This window comes from Lissotriton vulgaris, chromosome 11 (assembly GCF_964263255.1).
Source record: "Lissotriton vulgaris chromosome 11, aLisVul1.2, whole genome shotgun sequence".
Taxonomy (NCBI): Eukaryota; Metazoa; Chordata; class Amphibia; order Caudata; family Salamandridae; genus Lissotriton; species Lissotriton vulgaris.
This window is the reverse complement of record NC_141699.1, coordinates 101656376-101678621: the sequence shown is the minus strand read 5'-3', so window position 1 is coordinate 101678621 and position 22246 is coordinate 101656376. Positions and strand designations below refer to the sequence as shown.

General features: G+C 45.9%; 1 protein-coding gene across 2 annotated transcripts in view; it reads left to right on the top strand.

Moving 5' to 3' along the window:
* Positions 1-22246, top strand: part of SMPD4 (sphingomyelin phosphodiesterase 4) — a 601593-nt gene that overhangs the window by 32729 nt on the left and 546618 nt on the right. For both annotated transcript variants that reach the window (XM_086942783.1, XM_086942784.1), the window contains exons 2-3: positions 8430-8511; positions 16950-17036. In XM_086942783.1, the coding sequence (XP_086798909.1) occupies positions 8473-8511; positions 16950-17036 (126 nt within the window). In that variant the 5' untranslated portion in view covers positions 8430-8472. The remainder of the gene's footprint in view (positions 1-8429; positions 8512-16949; positions 17037-22246) is intronic.

The following is a 22246-nucleotide window of genomic DNA, read 5'->3' as shown; positions in this document are numbered from 1 at the left end:
ACCCCTCACCCTCACACACCCCTCACCCTCACACACCCCTCACCCTCACACACCCCTCACCCTCACACCGCCTCACCCTCACACCCTCATACCCCCTCACCCTCACACCCCTCCCCCCTCACACCCCTCCCCCCTCACACCCCTCACACCCCTCACACCCCTCACCCTCACACCCCCTCACCCACTCTCACCCGCACACACCCTCACCCACCCTCACCCACCTTCACTCGCCCTCACAACACTTTCACCCTCCCTCTCATCCACCCTCACGCCCCGCATCCTCACCCCCCTCACCCTCACACCCCCTCACTCACACCTCCGCACCCTCACACCCCCTCACCCCTCCTCACCCTCACACCCCCTCACTCACACCTCCTCACTTTCACACCCCCTCATCCTCACCCTCACACCCCCTCACCCTCACACACCCCTCACCCTCACACACCCCTCACCCTCACACACCCCTCACCCTCACACACCCCTCACCCCCCTCACCCTCACACACCCCTCACCCTCACACACCCCTCACCCTCACACCCTCACACCCCCTCACACACCCCTCACACCCCTCACCCCCCTCACCCCCCCTCACCCTCCCTCACCCTCACACCCACTCACACCCCCTCACCCTCACACCCCCTCACCCACCCTCACCCGCACACACCCTCACCCGCACACACCCTCACCCACCTTCACTCGCCCTCACAACACTTTCACCCTCCCTCTCATCCACCCTCACCCCCTCATGCCCCCGCATCCTCACCCCTCTCACCCCTCCTCACCCTCACACCACCTCACTCACACCTCCTCACCCTCACACCCCCTCATCCTCACCCTCACACCCCCTCACCCCTCCTCACCCCTCCTCACCCTCACACCCCCTCACACCCCCTCACTCACACCTCCTCACCCTCACACCCCCTCATCCTCACCCTCACACACCTTCACCCACCCTCCCATCCCCTCACCCTCCCATCCCCTCACCCTCCCATCCCCTCACCCTCACATCCCCTCATCCTCCCTCACACCCCTTCACCCTCACACCCCTTCACCCTCACACCACTTCACCCTCCCACCCCTCACCCTCACACCCTTTCACCCTCACACCCCTTCACCCTCACACCCCTTCACCCTCACACCCCTTCACCCTCCCACCCCCTCACCCTCACACCCCCTCACCCTCACACCCCCTCACACAACCCCTCACTCACCCTCTCACCCACCCTCACCCACCCTTTCAGCCTCACCCACCCTCTCACCCATCCTCTCACCCATCCTCTCACCCATCCTCTCACCCTCACACACCCTCACACACCCTCTCACCCACCTTCACCCACCTTCAACCTCACACACCCTCACACCCCCTCACACACCCCCACCCACCCTCACCCGCACACACCCTCACCCGCACCCACCCTCACCCACCCTCACCCACCTTCACTCGCCCTCACCCCCTCACAACACTTTCACCCTCTCATCCACCCTCACCCCCTCACACCCCCACATCCTCACCCCTCCTCACCCGCACACCCCCTCACTCACACCTCCTCACCCTCACACCCCATCATCCTCACCCTCACACCCCCTCACCCCTCGTCACCCTCACACCCCTCACCCCTCGTCACCCTCACACCCCCTCAATCACCCCTCCTCACCCTCACACCCCCTTTCACCCTCTCATCCACCCTCACCCCCTCACACCCCCACATCCTCACCCCTCCTCACCCGCACACCCCCTCACTCACACCTCCTCACCCTCACACCCCATCATCCTCACCCTCACACCCCCTCACCCCTCGTCACCCTCACACCCCTCACCCCTCGTCACCCTCACACCCCCTCAATCACCCCTCCTCACCCTCACACCCCCTCATCCTCACCCCCCCTCATCCTCACCCACCCTCACTCACCCTCACACACCCTCTCACCCTCACACACCCTCTCACCCTCACATCCCCTCACCCTCACATCCCCTCACCCGCACATCCCCTCACCCGCACATCCCCTCACCCGCACATCCCCTCACCCTCACATCCCCTCACCCTCACATCCCCTCACCCTCACATCCCCTCACCCTCACATCCCCTCACCCTCACATCCCCTCACCCTCACATCCCCTCACCCTCACATCCCCTCACCCTCACATCCCCTCACCCTCACATCCCCTCACCCTCACATCCCCTCACCCTCGCATCCCCTCACCCTCACATCCCCTCACCCTCACATCCCCTCACCCTCCCTCACACTCCCTCACCCTCCCACCCCCTCCCACCCCTTCACCCTCCCACCCCTTCACCCTCCCACCCCTCACCTCACACCCCCTCACCCTCACACACCCTCACCCTTACACCCCCTCACACCCCCTCACCCTCACACCCCCTCACCCTCACACCCCCTCACCCTCCCACACCCCCTCACCCTCCCACACCCCTCACCCTCCCACACCCCCTCACCCTCCCACACCCCCTCACCCTCCCACACCCCCTCACCCTCACACACCCTCACTCACCCTCACACCCTCTCACCCTCACACACCCTCAGACCCCTTCTCACCCCTCACCCTGCCTCACCGTCACCCTCACACACCCCCTCACTCACCCTCACACCCCCTCACCCTCACACCCCCTCACCCACCCTCACCCCCTCACACCCCCTCACCCCCTCACCCCCTCACCCTCACACCCCCTCACCCTCACACCCCCTCACCCTCACACCCCTTCACCCTCACCCCCACACCCCCTCACCCTCACTCACCTTCACACGCACTCACACCCCCTCACCAGCATAGCATAGCATAGCAAAACATAGCATAGCATAACAAAACACAACATAACAGCAAAACAAAGCTTAGCATAGCATAACAAAGCATAGCATAACAAAACACAACAAAACATAGCATAGCATAACAAAACAAAGCATAGGATAGCAAAACCAAACATAGCATATCATAACAAAACAAAGCATAGGATAGCAAAACCAAACATAGCATAGCATAACAAAACATAACATAGCATAACAGAGCATAGCATAACAATTCAAAGCATAGGATAGCAAAACATAGCATAGCATAACAAAACAAAGCATAGGATAACAAAACATAGCATAGCATAACAAAACACAACAAAACATAGCATACATAACAAAACAGCATTGCAAAGCAGAGCAAAACAAAACATAGCATGACAAAACAAAGCATAGCACAACATAACAAAGCATAGCAAAACAAAACATAGCACAGTATAGCAAAACATTGCATAGCATAACAGAACACAACAAAACATAGCATAACATAACAAAACATAGCATAACATAACCTAAAACAAAGCATAGCATAGCAAAACATAGCAAAACACAACAAAACATAGCCTAGCGTAACAAAACACAACAAAACATAGCATACATAAAAACACATAGCATTGCAGGGCATAGCAAAACATACCATAACAAAACACAACATAACAGCAAAACAAAGCTTAGCATAGCATAACACAGCATAGCATAGCATAACAAAACACAACAAAACATAGCACAGCATAACAAAACAAAACATAGGATAGCAAAACTAAACATAGCATAGCATAACAAAACAAAGCATAGGATAGCAAAACAAAACATAGCATAGCATAACAAAACATAGCATAGCATAACAGAACACAGCATAGCATAGCATAACAATTCAAAGCATAGGATAGCAAAACATAGAAAAGCATAACAAAACAAAACATAGGATAGCAAAAAAAACATAGCATAGCATACAGCGTCACTTCGCACCGCCACAGCATCATTCAGGGGCACCACAACATCAATCTGTGCAACCATTCAACAACACCTGGTTCAAATATGTTCTCTCAATGTTTCAAGCTTTTTTACAAATGTAACAAAAAGATGTCAATATTTCACTTATGTTCTTGTTTGCCATGCTGCATAGCATGGCCAAAACCATTCACAATCCAAGAAGTCCCAGAGTCCAGATCTAGTGGCTTGGTCGCCAATGCTTCTTTCATCTCGTTATAGAGACATAGCCATTTCGCTAGCGCGGTACATTTTATCTTCATAAACCTGCTTTTGAAGGTCAATTGCCATATTCTTTGTACTCTAAATTATATACTGTGTATTTTGGAAGGAATGACAACTGATCAGCACTGTTTAATGCAGATATTTTACTCATAAAGCCACAAAACAATTTTTAGAAGACGAAGGAAACAGCTTGCAAATTAAAAATATTAAATTATACATGGTCATTGTTTTTCCTTAGGAGATCAGGCACTTGATTCTGTTAGCGCTTGATATCTTCATGTTATGTATTATGTTTCCAATATTTAGTTAAATATTCTTTTCTCCTTTTATATTTCAAACAATGTTCTTAAAATTCAAGGTGATTTAAAGACCAATTACATTTTAAATCAAGCATTGGCAATGCCAATCGGTCTGGCCCTGGAAACTGGTGTGATTTAAAAAAAAATCTTATTTTTATTGCAAGCATTCATAACTTAAAAAGAACAACAAACAAGCATTTGCTATGCAATAGGTCTCGCATTTACGCGAGTTTAAGCTACTGGCATTGTAAATGACAATGCCTTTTATTTATGTTTTAAAAACAAAAACATAAATAAAAGGCATTGTTATTTGCAATATCTCGCATTTACGAGAGTTTAACCTATTGGCATTGTAACGTTTTCGGTACTCATGACGAGCTGAGCTCGTCGTGAGCCACGGCGCTCCGGTGCTCATGACGAGCTCAGCTCGTCATGGCCCGTGGAACGCTCAGGTGCGGGGAGAATTCCCATGCTGTGCTGAGCTTTCCACGGGAGCCAATGCACCTGTGACGAGCTGAGCTCGTCATGAGCACAGGCGCGCCGTAGCTCATGACGAGCTCAGCTCGTCATGAGCATGGGAGCGCTGTGAGTGCCCCCCTCCCCCCAGCACAGCGGGGGAATAACCCCCGCAGCGAAGGGGGTAATTGACAATGCCTTTTATTTACGTTTTAAAAAACAAAACATAAATAAAAGGAAGTGCCATTTACAATGCCAATGGCTCAAACTCTAAAAACTGCGAGACCTATTGCATTGCAAATACTTGTTTGCAGTTTATGGTTAGTGATTGGCGAAGAGGGATATAGCCAGGCGATGGGGTAGTGGAGGAAAAGAGGGATGGATATGCACATGGCTGCAGAGGAAGTACATATATGAGCAAAGGGTGTCCTCGAAAATTCTATAGAGTTTGGGGTCCTTGGAGGCACTACTACAGACTACCTTGTTGCCAGTTGGAATGGTACCTGACTGTTCCCAACTAGTTGTGATTGTTAACATGTTAGTGGCAGTAGTGGTGATGTCAGAAAAATGGTATTGAATTTGCAGACGAAGCTGCTGCACACAAAACAACCAAAAGTATTTGAATAAAAGTCTCAGGTAATTGGCACAGTTAGGTGCGCCCGTCACTTCTGCGCTGAATGCAGTGGACAACAGGCGTGTGTAGAGACCTTCTTGATATGTTAAAGAATGTCCCCCCCATTCTCATGGCATCATTGGTTCTTCCTTAAGTTAGAAGCATCTAATGTGCTGCATGGCCTCCTGAGGGGGCTACAGAGCTTGGGGATTGAAGTGTAGACTCCAGTGTTGGCAGGAACACTTACGTTTTTAAATTTCCTCTCACTATCTTATTGTGCACTGTGAATCTCAAAGTGGGATGTAATGTATTTCCTTGGTGTGTCACAATGCTATTGCAGTCACCAACCCTCTACATGGGTAATGGTTCAAGGAAAGTGTTTTTTAATAAACAGTTTGGCTAGGTTTCTTGTACTAGACCTGTTTATAAGCTGGATTACGTATGACAGAGTCTCCTGTCAAATATCATTAATGGTGTTTTAGTAGAATTGTATGGGGGGCTGCTGTTTGGCAAACTTGGCCACTTGCTTTTTAGGTTGTACCTAGGTAGAGCTTACTCTGGCTCTTCAAGACATGTTGTATATACTTTATGGGCTTACAGCCCACCCATTGCTATTCACTTGTTTCTTTCAATGTTCTTTTAAAATCCCTGCTTCCAAGTGGTTAATCTTTCTTATTTGACCCTCCTTTTCATCAGTTGTTCACTCCCATGGAGCAGTGGCCCTTTACTTGTAGCCTGACACTTGTCCTTTTTTAGCAGCTGTAAAAGGGTCTACTTTTTCCTTTGTCTAAGAGCACCTCACTAGTGCTCAATGTTTTCAGTTGCTCCGACCCCGATGTCAGGCAGCCGCTTATTTCCCGTTTTCGTTTAGAGTTCATGTGTGCGGTCAATTTTCCGCTTCTCTAAATGAATACGTTCTGCGGTGGATGGGTTTAAATGTTTTGTTTTGGATTTACGTAAGCGTTGTGTACTAAACACTACAATTGGATTCAGGCTGCTTCGCTGTATAGATGAGGGCAGTAGAAGACACAGAAAAGTGCTTGCACCCGAGTCCATAGTGCTGAAAACATTGTGGCCATCTTAAAAATAAACTACCACCACTGTGCAAAGCTAAATTTAAGGATTCTGCCAACCCCAAGCATATTTATCCTCCTTGGATTTGGCAGCCTCCTAATACTCTTTAAAAAACACCATTGGGCTGCAGTAGCATTTTTTAACACCTGGGAACTCTGCCTAAGCGCAGTACCATATGCCGTTACTAGAGGTCCCTCCAAAGTCAAACACCGACACAAGATGTACCAAAAGCTGTTACAGCATGTCCTATCAACCAAAATGCTTTATTGGCACTACTAAACATGCATGTACTGTCACAACATGGGTGTACACAGTAAACCTTCACGAGACATCTGTATAACTGGGTAGTGTAGCAATCTACGGTTCTCTCACTGCTAGTACTTTTTGCTCATATCTGGACTTTGGAGTACAGACGTGTGCTGCCGGGTATTCTTCATTGCACCACTAAACCTATACTATTAGCACTCTCCGGATTTGGCAGCCTTTTTCTACCTTCTTGGTTTTCACCCAGCAGGATCAACTTACTTTTAGTGAGGATTTTTAACGAAGTCAATAACTAAACTCTTTACTATTTATTTATATTGTTGGACCAGAAAGTGACTTTCATTTTCAGTAGTAACTGTGTGGCACTGTTTAAGGAGCCAGTCCAGTTCTTGCTTACAATCCTTTTTTGTTCTCGTTTGTCCATATGGAACCCATAGTCGATTAGCCCTTTGATCACTAGCGAGTTTCGTGTTTAACTTCTGAGATACTGTGGAAGGTTGTAGATCCTATTAAATGATCTGTAACATCTTATCTTATGCAGCACAATATGGTTTTCACTTTGTGCTATACATGGTTATTTGGTTACTCTGTGGCAGGTTGTGTACCAAGGTCTGGAGAGCGAAGCACCAGCACTTCATGTATCTCGATGCAATACCGCAAGCTGCTACAAGAGGTCCCTAATGAGCCATGCACCAACACTGAATGGGCGCAGTAACACAAACTGTTACCGGATGTCCCTTCTGAGCCAGGCCACAGCCCAGGCCACAGCCCAGCTTGTATCACGGAGCAGTACCTCAGGTTGTTGTTACCAGACTTCTTAAGAAGTGATAAATGGAGCAAGACAATAATGCTAGTTAAAGCTATATATGCTGTTCACTGGGCACTATATTTGAAAGGCCCGGCCTTCATTCCATAGCACACCATACCTTACCAGCAAAACAGAACCTTTTAAAGTTGAGCCTAGACAGCGCTTGCGCGTTTTCTTCTAGACCTAATTTATATATGCACAGTCCATTATCGCCCTGAAAAGATGAAAGGCTGATATGGCATTACCTGCTCTGGAACTCATGACCTAGACAAAAGTTACAGTAGATATCCGGAGTAAGGGCTCAGCTCCCTTTCATTTATATCCACAATGAATGAAAAACAGCTAGTTTTCAGTTCTCTGGCAGAGCTCCACAGCTGCTTATTTCCCAACCAAATTTGCAAAAAAAACGTACTTTAAGAATATAATTTAGCAATACAACATAGCTCTTCAATCCCTGGCGGAACAGCAATCAGGGTAATGTGCTGCATGGCTACACTCTTATAAGGTCCAAAAGGTGAAACCTATTGGCTAAACTAATGCTTGTTCTTGCAAGTCACTGCTCTGAAAACAGCAATAACGGTCAGGTGTTGAGGCAGGATTTTTACCGTTTATTGTTTAAAGCTAGCATACTGCATCATGAGTTGGTCTATCTTTAGTGCTCCAAAGCACGTAACGAAGCAGTTTTGAAGCAATCACTTTATTTTACATTAGTTGGCAATAATCTATTGCTAATGTCTGAATTAAGGTTCTGTTTTTAACTTGTTGGTTTTTGTCTGTAGTTTCTTTGTGCTCAATTCAGTATGACTAACTTTAGATTTAAAAAAAAAAACAAATGTTTACTCACGTGTAGTATTAAGCTAAGATTTCTGTATGTTGTGTATTTCCCTTTCGTTCACAGTAGTGTGCCGAAACTTGCGGCTCTGCCTGAGGAAGAACCCATTATGGCTGGTCCCTCTTTACATCAACCAAGCTTCCTGCTGGTAAGTGGGAGCATCACTCCTTTATGTAATTGTGTGTCTGTGTATTTGTAGAGTTGTAGAGAGCGAACTGGAGTGTCGAATGTGAACAATAGCTATGCGTTGTCTTTTAGGATCTTTTACACATTTATATAGCTTTCAGAGGTGGTGAATTCTCTTCTGAAGATGTAAGGCTTCAGATAATAATCAATTGCGTGAGGGTTGTTATTGTCCATTCACTCCACAGCTGGTTTAAAAATGTTTTTTTAAATGTTATTAGAAGCTGAATATAGCTTTGCGAAACCTACGTCAATGCTTTATCTTTCTAAAGGTTGTGTACCAGATATGTTCAACCATTCCGTTGTTTATGGACTGGATCGCATAGATTAATTGATTAAATTAGTGTTGTATGATAGATACATGCTCCAAGGCCTAGCCATTGTACCTCTGAAAACAGGGTAGAGTTGGATAATTTTAATTCAGTTACTCATTTGGAAAGCACGTTCGTTTTTGTTAACCCACCTTTATAAGTAAACTGCCATTTGAATCGCTGTCACTCGTAGCATTTAAAGGAATGAATATGGCATAGTCTTTCATGTTTCTGCCATATTAACATTGCTCTGTGTTTTTATAATACTTGGCTGAATACTGTGAGCGAAAATCCTAAAGGGGAACACTTGTGAATGAAGAATTTGTGCTACAACCTGAAGGAGATTGGCCCAATTAGTGTCACTCTGGTCACTCACGAGTACCTGGCAGCCTTCCATACTAAATGAAGAGTCGGTCAGACAGTAGAGAATACAAACCAATATGTTTATTCAGATACACTCCGAGAAGAGCCTGGTCTGCCCAGTCTCTATGAGTGCTGCAGAGGGACTGAAATCGAAATGTATAAAGATACATTATGTACGTCTCACAACTGAGCACGCCCATTGTGGAATTTTCCAAGCAGGTGCAACTGAACAAACAAGTACATGGAGTAAGTTTCAATTCTGAGGCCGGGCACACACTATCTAACATCCAAGGTCACTCTGGCCATTCATGCCACTAGACAAGTGGGAGAAGGGCTCTATCTAGTAGTAAAGGTATGTGCTAATAAGAACAGTGCATTCATTAGTGTAGCAAAACTCAGCTTTGGAGAAACATAACCAAGAGGAGGTTATTTCTCGGAAATAGCAAAGGATTAGTTTCGGTTACGATACAAAATGACTCCCAGATACAATATGGTGCCGCAAATGCTAACTTGCATAGAGCAATGCACGAACAAAATCATTTCTATTCTAACGGACCCTCCTTTTAGCATGAGCTAAACATTTTGTAGCAAAAGGAAAGAACAAATATATATATATATATATATATATATATATATATTCGCATGGTTTAGACACATTCCATGTTCTCAACATCAGGAAGGGAGGCTGTAAGGAGAGATGAAATCTCAAAAGTGCAGTTGTCTGTATGCATCAGATCATCTACCTCCTTTTGCAACATATTTGCAGCATTTGTGTCATGAATCGATATGGTCCTCTTTGAAGTGCTAAGGGTGGTGAAGTAGGAACAACAGAAGGCATTGAACCAGAACACAACAAGCAATCAGAATCACAATGAAATAAATCACCTTTTCAAGAATCCAACTGCCAAAGAGAGACCAACTCCAGTTCCCACTTTTCATTCCCTTAACATTTTCCAGAATGTCCAAAATATGTTGGGTAATATTCTTTTCCATATTAGTGTTCCCGACTACACACTGATCTCCTACTACGCATACACCACCGCTCTTAGCTAAGATGAAGTCAACTGCATATCTTGTCTGCTCAGAATCTATTTGCATACTTTCCAATTGGGTGGTGATGTCACGCAAAGCTGCTACTGTAGAGTTATACAATATTTGCAGCTTACATCCTAAATATTCTCTAGCCTGGCTTTAGCAGTGCCACCAAAAGTAATGATGGAAGAAAGAATATACCCGAACGTAATACCGTTACTGTAATTATTGACTTTGAGATCAGTCACTCCCTCACAAAACTCCTTCGTTAATGTCCTTTTCACTCATTTTACTTTAGGCTTGGCCTGTTTGCAGGGCACACGCAAAGGTAGCACCATCCCAAGTGCACATCATTTGTACCATTATGCATATTAGAATAAGCCCAATTAGACAGGAAAAAACCCTGAGTGTTCATAAATTGGTCTATCATAATCCACAGCAGAATATTGAGTATTCATTCCGACAGTGCTTGGATCATCTGCTCTTACCAAAGGGTTCGTCTCTTTAAACATCACTAATCCAGAACAATTTATGTACAATGCCGTATCAGTACTATTGACAATAGGACAGCAAGCAGGATAATAACCAGCTTTCTGGGGGGATTGTCAATTCTTTGTAATGCAAACCCATCAACGTTATGTTCCGTTGTTCCATATAGAAAGTATCGCAATAGGTGTTATTATCACAACCAGGATAGCACTCCGCCTGTGGCTTTCGATGATACATTCATGGTCCTGAATAACCAAATCCAAACACTCCTTTTATCCCCACAAAGACAGGGGATTCAGTGTAAGTGTAATTCACTAAAGACAGTAGATATGTAGTCCATAAACGAGTGACAGAATCAGTGGGGTAACAAGCAGTACCTTTTCGGAAGAATCTCTTGTGCGTATCTAGAAATATATTGCTTAGTGCCATTCTTTTCTATTGGACTTGGGAAATAGTTCATGGTAGTTCATTCAGATCACACTCCAAAACCTAGGACACCCCATCCAATATCAATCGCAACACAATCACAGAGACACCACATATAACTTTTTTTTTGTGGACCAAGCTATATGTGTGTGAACAGGAAAAATCATTGGCCGCTCTTCCTCAGCAACCATTCTGCCAAAGGGATGCATAACAGTTGATGAAATGAGGAATGCAAAATGCAAGCAAGATATAAGTTCCCAGTGTCAGTTGGAGACTAACTGGTACTGGCTCCTTTGTCCATCAAAAACGTTGGCGCTATTGAGCACCGGCGGTGGAGCTAGCCCTATCCTAAGCTCAGGTTTCCTACATCGACCAGGATATTATACCCCCAAGGGGATACTTCCGATCTATCCTGTCCAATGTTCAAACTGCACACAAATTTCTCAGCACCCTAAACTAACTCCGGTGGTACTATAGCAAAGTACACCCTGACTTACACAGTCCATCCCTGTCTAATCTTTCTTCTCCTTTGGTACACCATCCCCCAGCCGATGGTGCAAATTGTTCCTAGTAGCTCCAGGCACAGAAGGATCAACGAAAAGATGTTCCTGGATAGCTCGTATTTCCGGTGGAACAGCTGCATTCAGCTCGTTGTTATTCTCCTCATCCGTTTGCATTCAAGTCAGCCTAGTGTCGCTGAAGGGACACACTGAGGCACTTCTTCACACTTTTGAGTTTCTTATTCCATCTTTCACCCATTGATCATAAGGCATAGGCAGCGGGATCCTGCGACAGTGGGTCGCAGGAATCCAGTTTTTGCAGCCAGCGACCTTCACTACAATGCGAGTAGCAAGCAAGACCTGCTACGGTCCCCTCAAACACAGCTCCAAACTTGTCCTCCGCTGAAAATTCCTTATGAGTACATAATCCTCAGGCTTAATGTCGTGTCCGGGATCCTCTGGTGTAGCTGGCAGGGCTTCCCGGACCTGTTGGTAAATAGAACGTAAACTTTTAGTTAACTGGCAAAGATAATCAACAACGGGTCCTCAATATCTGAAAACTGCTGAGGGCGTGGAATGCCCCAGACATTTGCCAGGCATACAAACACGACCTCGTACGGTGACAATCCTGTCCCAGAATGTAAAGCATCCGGCCACTGTAACCCTGTTGTCTCATGTATCTTCGCCAGTTTGAGTTTGAGAGTGCCATTATACTTCTCAACCAAACCCGCTGACTGTGGATGGTTTGCAGCATGAAACTTTTGCTTAAAGCGTAAACCAAGGTAGGTGGCACATCAGCAAATACAACAGGAAGGGGCGCATCCTAAGACAAACACTGTTTAGCATTGCCTTCATCTGGACCCATTGTCAAATAAACACCAGCTGGGGAACAATACGTTGTCACATGCAGTTTCTTCAATAAATCCAAACCCATCAAGTTCTCACCACAATTAGATGTCAGCAAAGAAGGCGAATCTACAGTGAAAGGGCCAATGGTCAATTCAAGAATCTGGAAATTGGTCTCACAACCGGTACACCAGAAAAATCTACGAAACATTATTATGGCCAGACCGGGCCGCCCAGGGACCATATTTTGAGAAACAGACCTTTTTGTCGCACCTCTATCCACCAAGAATACCTTAGTCGAACCTTGCAATTCCGCCGTTACATAAAGACCATGCTGATCTACAGGTATTGGAACTGGCCCCTCACTCTCTCCCTGGCTGTCCTAGCTGTTAGACATTCCTGTCACATCGTCCATGTCATAATCCTCATGATAGTACTGTCCCTGACGAGGGTCGTCAAAATAATTATTAACAGAACGACCCTGTGAGGCAGCGCTCTGATTCCTATCAGCCCCACCAGCTCCATGACCCAGTCCACGAGAACATCGCCCTATAGGAGCTTCAACCTTCTGCAAAAGCACAGGACACTTGCTACGCTAATGGCCCTCCTCCTTACAAAATGCACACTGATTCGGCCCCAACAGTGTTGTATTCAGCTGTCTACTAGTGCGCGGAAGCTGTCTCGCAGAACCACCACGTCTTCTACTATTACCCCCATATGCGTGTTGCAACAACACCTACGGCTTTAAATCCTTATTCTTTTTATCTCTTGTCTTTCTCTTCCTGATCACAATGTTCATAGTATTGAGCCATATTCAAAATAACCGAGGGGGAAGTAGTCCAAGTACTTTCAGATGCCTTTAAGGGAGTCGCTATTTTAGGGAGTAGGTTTGAAACAAATCTGTCAAAAAACAACCGAAATCCTCTCAATCAACAAATCCTGTCCACTATAATCCAAAAATGTATCTTCAAACCGAGTAAAAAAAAATCAGGTACACTTTCACCTTTCTTTTGTTTACAAGCCGACAACATATACAAATTTACCTTCTTTGGTGGAATAAGAGAATGCATATATGTAATAAAGCGACCGGGCAAGCTCGAGCCATATCACCTGGCTTCTTTTCCTGGTCCCATCCTGTAATCACATCCCATGTACCCCCTAACTCCCTAGCATGATCCTGTGTGTGCACCTGTCTCCAAATATCAACTGGAACTAGAAGACCAAAAATCAATTCAATATCAGCAAGAGTCCTTACAGTGGAGGAGGTAGCTTCAGCCAGTTCATTATAATAAGCAGTAGGATTCTTCCTAGGGTCAGGCAAATGAGTCTTAGGAGACAAAACCTCACTTCTTTTCCACAGAGTATTGACCCATTGTCCTTGAAATCGGGCCGCTACTCCCCGTCTAGTAACAACTCCAGACTGATTTGTTAACTCCGGTATCTTTGGGTGATATAAGGAATGAACCTCTCGTATCGGAAACTGAGATACCGTAGTAGGACTCTTCTCATGCAACCAGCCCCTATAAGCGACCAGTGTAGCCACACCTGCGAAAACTTGACAAGGCTCCGTACTGCTAACATAACCAGATCTTTAATGTCAAATAAAATCTGTGGCACATCATCCCCAAAATGCTGTTGCCAAAGTCCAATCAACATAGAAGACATATGTTTAAGAGCATGTTGCTATACAAAAGGCTCATTATCTCTCATTACTTCCCAAATATCCTCCACACTATGAATAGGATTACGAGCCTACGGCGCAGCCTGATTAGCCACTACAGTCTTTTCCCTGTCACCCGCTGCAGATCGAATAAGCGGGCCTATATGCCCCCCAAACATTGTCAAATACCTATCCTCAACTCCACGAACAGACGTTTCACTACTCAGATGTAGGGGGATGTACAACCAAAGTGGGAGAAGTGACAGATGTAACAGGCACAATAGTCGCTGCCCATTGCGCTGCAGGAGTAAGTACAGGAGCCAAGGACGCTGAAACAGTAGGTGGGGCAGGAGTACTAACCGTCACCTTTGCCACAGACGGCGAAGACACTGAAAGGTGAGGAGGGGAGCAGATGCCGCAGCAGTCGAAATAACAGCAGATGCTGGGACAGTAGAAACAGCCAGAACAGGCGGCTGCGCTGGCACTGGAATAGTAGGATAGATTCTCTGTGGGTCTATCCCACCTACCTGTGGGTAGCTAATAATTCTTTCACAAAAGTATCATTTTCTTCTTGGGCCAAATTAAGAACAATTAATTTGCAACCGAATTCCTCTATCTGCACATTCAATTCCTGCCTCCTGTTTTTCCCTATCATATGCTACAGCTGAGTTAGTCTGCCTCCTCCCTTTCCATGCATCCCTTTCTGCCTTCAGTCGTCTTTGCCTTGTTACTTTCTGCCACGTTCTGAGGGAATCAAACATAGGCTGTCTACTTCTTCGCTTAAACGATTGTTCCTGTGAAAACTCAATCTTTTGTTCATCAAAAGTGCCCGTCAACAGTCACTGCAACTCAGCATTGTTCTTCGTATATTTGTGCCATAATGTACTAAACATAAGAGGGCCATTACCATCCTTCACATAAATGTCGAAATTTGTGGTGCCTTTTGCAGGCGCCGGCTAAGCTTCTTTCAATCTAGCATTTGCAGAACAGCGACAGCACAAGGAAAACAATTTACTGAATACAGGCCTTCTCAAAAGAAAACAAGTTCACTATTTATGCCTGGCAAAGCAATTACAAATGCTTTTATCCCAAAAACGATCCTCAGACCTGTGCCAAATACAAACCTAAACGGTACCATAGCCACAAAGAACCAAAACAAACTCACCTTATGTATGCAGGTCAAACAAACTATTTCTCCACTGCTGACTCTTCAGCCATAACGGTCCGATCCTAGGGTTTCGGGACTCCAGTCGGGATAACCGCTGTGCGAGGCACCGTCCGGCAGGACAGAAGGGGCAGCCGCGGGTACCAGAAACTCTTTGTGCAGGGATCCTGATCTGTCAGTCCGACCCTACGATAGCCTCGACCTCCCCCTGTCCGCGGAAGGGGATGTGTCGCTCACCCGAAGGAGTGCATGTTCGGGCGCCAACTGAAGGAAATGGCCCAATTAGGGTCTCTCGGGTCACTAACGACCACCTCTCAGCCTTCCATACTAAATAAAGAGTTGGTCAGACAGTAGAGAATACAAACCAATAACTTTATTCAGATACACTCAGAGTGGACCCCGGTCTGCCCAGTCTCTAGGAGTGCTGCAGATGGACTGAAATCGACATGCATAAAGATACATTATGTACATCTCACAACTGAACTAAACACACCCATTGTGGAATTTTCCAAGCAGGTGCAACTGAACAAAGAAATACAGGGAGTACGTTTTCATTCTGAGGCCGGGCACACACTATCTAATATCCAAGTTCACTCGGGCCGCTCCTGCCACTAGACAAGTGGGAGAAGGCCTCTATCTGGTGGGAAAGGTATGTGCTAATAAGAACAGTGCATTCATTAGTGTAGCAAAACTCAGCTTTGGAAAAACCTAACCAAGAGGAGGCTATTTTTCCGAAATAGCAAATGATTAGTTTCGATCATAATACAAAATGGCGCCCTGATACAAAATGGTGTCTCGAATGCGAGCTTGAATAGAGCAGTGCACGAACAAAACCACATCTATGAGGCAACTTGCTATCTAGTGTAATTAAGGTGTAAGGGTTCATGATTGCCGTCAAGGAGTGTGAATAATTGAATGAAATGGGGCCGATTATTAGTGCATTTTGTGATAATTGTAAAAGAGGGGCTCATTATTCATGTTCTCATCTGTTGTTTCATGTGAGGTTTTGGTGTTGTGCATAATGTGACTCTGAAACGTAGTCAGTGGCAAAACAGAGCAGAAGTTTATTTACCACCAGTCTAACAACAAAATGCTTCTTGGTGATAGTATTAGATGCATAAGGTTTTGTTGAAACAATAATTCAGGAAGAGACCGTCTGTGGTAATTAAGGATTCCACACACACTAAAAATCTGATCAGGAAATGACACATAATTTAAACTAAAAAGTATTTCATTAAAACTGCCTGTCACTAACTGTTTTAAGCTCCTTGCTTTAGAACTTTTTAGTGATGGAGTCCAGGTAACTCATCAATTTGTTTTCTGTTTCAACATTTTATTAAATGGAATCTTACTTCAGAATAAAACTGGTGCTTTTGATAACTGCTGGTTTCATGCTTACTTCCGTTGTCTCGTTCTTTAAAAATGTGGCCATCCGTGCTCTCCATAAACGTTTGTTAAACAAATAAACCACTTCAAGAGACCTTGCCTTTCTGACTGCTCAAACTCAATCCGCACAATCATAACTTTGGTATGTGTTTCACCTTTGATGTTTAGTTACGTCCTGACCGAGGGGCTTCTCAGTTTTATAACCCACTTTCTCTCTTGTTGCAGGCAAGTCTTAAAGCAGACTGTGTGACCAAGCCCTTTGTCCAAAGGTGTCAGGATTTGGTTAAAATCATTGATGAATTTCCTGCCAAGGTAGTGTTTTGTTTTGATAATGATTCAGTTAAGCTAATGAGAATTTCTCTATCCAGGCTTTTCAACCACTCTACATTATTAATTTGTGTGGGGCCTTTTTTGTTGTTGTTGAAATTAGACCATCGCTTTTATGCCTTCTGTAGAAAGGCCTACTTCAATCTGAGTATCTTAATCGTTTTCTTTGGGTAGGTTCGGATGTGCTTGGCATGAGTTTCTGCCTCCCTTTCTGATTTCTTTTTTCCCCTCAAGTTGGTTATTTGCTGCAGAATTGCCCTAATGTACTTCCTCTTTCTTTTTCCTGTGTCATCTGTGCATAATCCTTTCACATCTGCTTTGTCCTTAGTGCTACATTTTATTCTGAAAAACCTATCCTAATCTATCTGGTTATTTATAAAACGTGAAGACTGCCTTCTTCCTCTTATTGACCTGCTCTATTCCTGCTCCTCCTAATGTGGTACTATGCTGCTTTGTCACTTGCATATAACCACCATACTCCATACACCTGTAAGTACTGATCGGTTTCTCCTTAGGGTCGTGGTGGGTGTCCTCACTTACAGGCATAAATCCACCTCTCATCTTTCTCCTTTCAAGTGCTCTAGCATTAACTCTAAAACTCTAATCTGACCTTCAGACGTTTCCTGAGACCCATCCGCTTTTTATTAAGAACCCATTCCATCTTTACTTTTACCCTAGGCCATAGTTCACTGAAACTGTGTTCTTTATGGATTTTCACACATTACAACCTGTTGCCTTGTTTTATGTTTCTTCTTTAATTAATCAAGTTGCAATAATTCTAGGATTCACTAACATTTTGACTTTTATAGTTGGGTCATTACAAGCCAAGAAAGTCAGATGTCAGCAAATCAAAAAGTTCTTGACACCCTTTTTTTTTTTTTTTTTTTTTAAAACCTTTATTATCAAATGCACAGTACACAGCGTCTGCCTACAACCCAATCGGGCCGGCCGCTATGACAATCGACAGAGTAAACAACCACATTACGTTGCGGACAAAGCCATAAATCGCTTCATTACGGTGTAGTGGCATCAAGCATCATAAGAAGGATCACGAAGGTTTCATTTTATAATTTTGATGAAGTTCAAACAAACAACACAAACACTCACATGGTGAAAACAATGTCTAGGGCATGGTTGGGGGAAAAGGGGGAAACAATCTCAAAGAATAAAGACAGCTCTCTTGGGGGCGGGGAGATGGTGAAAAGGAGCATTAGAAAGGAATGGTAGCCAGTCTAAGGTAACGTCAATTACGGGGACGAGGGAATGTTAGCAGTGTAATCAAGTGGTGCGGTACAGATGTCTCCACGGTATTCGTTCCATTGTGACCAGATCCTCCCCCATTTCTTGGGGCGGCCCGAGCCTCATAAACTGTCTTTTCCCGAAACATGCACCAATCCATGTTATCTTTCCAGGCACTTATTCCAGGTGGTCTGTGGGAGCCCCAGAGTTGCGCTATATTCCTCTTGGCAACCATGTTGCCCAGAGTGATCCAAAAGGTGTGAGCGGCCGTACAGTCCGTAGGCTCCCACACATTAAGCAGGCAGCGCCTCGCCTCAGGAAGGAGGGAGACCCCGGTGACTCGTCCCATTACATCATGCACTCTGGACCAGAAAGCAGAGATAACTGGACATTCCCATAGAATGTGAAGAAAGGTGCCACCCATACCACAGCCACGCTTACACAACCCATCAGTTGAAAACCCCATCTGAACCAGACGCATACCAGTCATGTAGACTCGGTGGAGGATCTTCAATTGCACAAAACGAAGCCGAGCCGGAATAGCCACCTCCCTGGGGGAGGAAATCGCCATTTGCCAGTCCTCGTTATCCAATTCGAGGCCATCTGCTATCCAAGAGGCCCTGAGTTTCACCAGAAGATCAGCCCTGGTGTTAATGAGCTTTTTATAAATTAAAGAGATCGTACTGTCCGGCACATGGCCGTCCAGAATCCGATCCTCCAACGGGGACGACTGGGGGACTTCCGTCCCAGGGGGAAAGGCAGAGAGCAGGGCGTGACGCATCTGAAGATAACGAAAATACTCCTTATCGTCCAGTTGATACTCTACCTTCAGGGCCTCAAAGGACTTTACTGTGCCTCTTGCCCAAAGATCCTCCACCTTGCTAATACCGATCATGTCCCATCTGTCAAACCCTTTCGTAAGCCACAGGCTACCCAGTCGCTCAGAGTCCTATAACGGGGTCATGCGCGTCAATCTATCACTCCAACCTGTGGCCACAGTCGCATCCTTCCATGCACGCACGGCGCATTTCGTAGGTCCAGTCAGAAGTCGAAGTGGCGCCTTCGAATATAAGGCCCTATTAAAGTTGCCGCCCGGCAACAGGAGTTTATCCATAGCGAAAGCGGGAGTGGGCCCCGGGGAATACGTCACGTGGTTAATCGCACTCAATTGTGAGGCCCAGTAATAACGCCTGATGTCCGGCAGGGCAATGCCACCATCGTACCATGGGAGCGTGAGTTTAGATAAGGAGATACGAGCTCGTCCGTCCCAAATTAACTGCCTCTGAAGGCCTTCAACCTCACGGAAGTAACGGGAGGGAACAGGGTCAAAAAAATTCTGTAAGGCATACAAAAACCTAGGGAGGGACATCATTTTAAAAAGTGCCGCCCGCCCCAGTGGGGACAGAGGCAAGCCACGCCACCTCCGTACATCCTGTTTAAGGCGACGAAGAGGAGCATAGAGATTACGATCATAGCGCACTGAGGAGTCCATGGAAATAAAAATTCCCAAATATTTGAATCCAATATCTGCCACTTGGATCGGGAATCTACGAGGTAGCGGAGGCAGCACCCCCGCTATAACATACACACATGATTTGGTCCAATTAATAACGAGCCCTGAGTTCTTCCCAAAAGAGGTGAGAACATCGAAGAGCACGTTGAGGGACTTCTGAGGTGAGGTAAAATAAAGAAGAATATCGTCAGCGTATAGCGAGACGCGATCCTCCAGGTCCGGTGTCCACTGGATCCCCTTAATCGAGGGCTCCCATCGAAGCCACGCTGCGAGTTCCAGTGCCAAAGCGAAGAGAAGTGGAGAGAGCGGGCACCCCTGACGGGGGCCATGTCCCAATGTGAACGATTCAGAAACCCTGCCGATAACTACAACTTGGGCCAACGGTTGTTCATATAGGAGCCGCACCCAGGCAATAAAGCTAGGGCCAAAACCAAACTTGGAAAGGGCCGCCCACAGATATGGCCACTCAATGGTGTCAAAGGCCATCGTGGCATCCAGGAAGGCCACGACAGCAGGTTCAGTAAGGGTCTCTGCTCTCGCGAGAACGCTGTGGAGTCTACGGAGATTGAGCGCTGTATTCCGATGAGGAATAAAACCGGATTGATCCGGATGGATCAAGTCGCAGATCACTGTCAGTAAGCGATTAGCAAGGACCTTAGCCAGAATCTTAGGTTCGGCGTTGAGCAACGAGATGGGGCGATAAGAGGTGCATCGATCACGAGGCTTGCCATCCTTGTAGATGACTACTATGGTAGCCAGACGCTGGTCAGAAGGGAGGAGGCCCGCCTCGAATGCATCAACAAACATAGTGCGCAGATGGGCCGCCATTTTGTCCGGTCGCAGCTTGTATAGCTCGATAGGTAAACCATTGGGCCCCATTGCTTTGCCTGATCGCAAGGACCGAATGGCAATAGCGATCTCATCCACCGTGATAGGCGCGTCTAGAGCTGATCTATCCTCCTCCGACACGCAGGGCAGCGCGATATCGCGCAGAAACAAGCGGGAGTCAGCCTCATCTCGGTCACTCACAGATCGGTATACCGTCTTGAAACCTTTTCAGTCAGTAATAGCATGGGGAATATACAGTAGCATTTCTTGTTTCCAATGATAAATACACATGGGAAAACTACAGCTTCACCCTTTATTTATAAAATAAGTGCGCAACTTAAACCAAAAATGAAATCTGTGGGCAACATAAATTATGTTTGAGGCTAATACATATCCCACACTCTAAATGTAAGAAAAGCACATGCCACGTTTTGCATGCCCTGCCCCGGGTCAATGCATAACATAAACCCAAGTTACAAGTGATGGGAACATAAGTTCTTGTGTGTTTGGAATTGTTTTTGCTATTTCATAGGATCGGACCTAAGAGATGTTATTAATTACTCTGGTACTCAATGTACCATTCCTGGGGTGATTAAACTCTGATTTGGCTATCCGTCACTTAAGTCTCAGTTACAAGTGCTCTGTTAAATTACTACACCTGTGCAAACACCTATTTGCATGGATGTTTGAGTTAGGAAGTTTGTAAGAATTTTTTCCCATCCGACTGATTTTTGCAGGTCAAACCTGCCCACATGTATTGGGTGAAAAAGTCCTGGTTAATACCAATACATGCATATTTTGGGACAGTAAGCACACAATTCTGCTTGTTTTGGGTCATTGCTAAGTAGTTGTCCAGGGTATCTGTAGGATCTGCTTCTTATGGTTACCCCCACTTTTTGCTTCATGTGATACTGTTTTTGACTAGTCTGACTGGGATCATGCTAATCAGGGCCCCAGTCTATCTGCTTTCTCCCTGAACTGTTGTGTCATGTACTTGGGTACACTCCAGATTGGATACTGGGGTACCCTTTTCAGTCTCTAGTATAGGGTACCCATATACCGAGGGCATAGGTACCCCAGTGGCCTCCCATGGGGTGAAGCATGTATTCTACCACCCATGAGAGGTCATGCAAAATGTAACTTCAGGCCTACCATTGCAGCCTGTGTAAGATGGTGCATGCACCACTTACTTTAGATATAGGTTTACTATATCTAAGGGTCACTGCACTTAAAACCTACAAGTCACCCCTCTTGCAGGCCTTAGAACCAAGCACCCTGCCCTCAGGATTGTAAGGGAAATGTTGCCACTGCATGAGCAGAACACTCCTGCAGCCTACGGAGTCCATTCTCCCGGGTTGTCCGTGTATCATCCGTTTACGATATATAGAGTGGCATTACGAGACCACGTGATGTCCAACTCTAAAATGGCTGAAAGTAACCCCATCGTGTTTGGTATCAAACATTGTGGAATCATACCCCCACACCTGTAACCAATGTGGTAGGTATGATTCCAGCCCTCAGAAGCGAGCTTCGTTGGGTCCATGTGTCCCCGGTACCAGCCTTCTAGTCCCGGGCAGTACAAAATGGTTGCTGCCGACCAGACACACATTTCTGA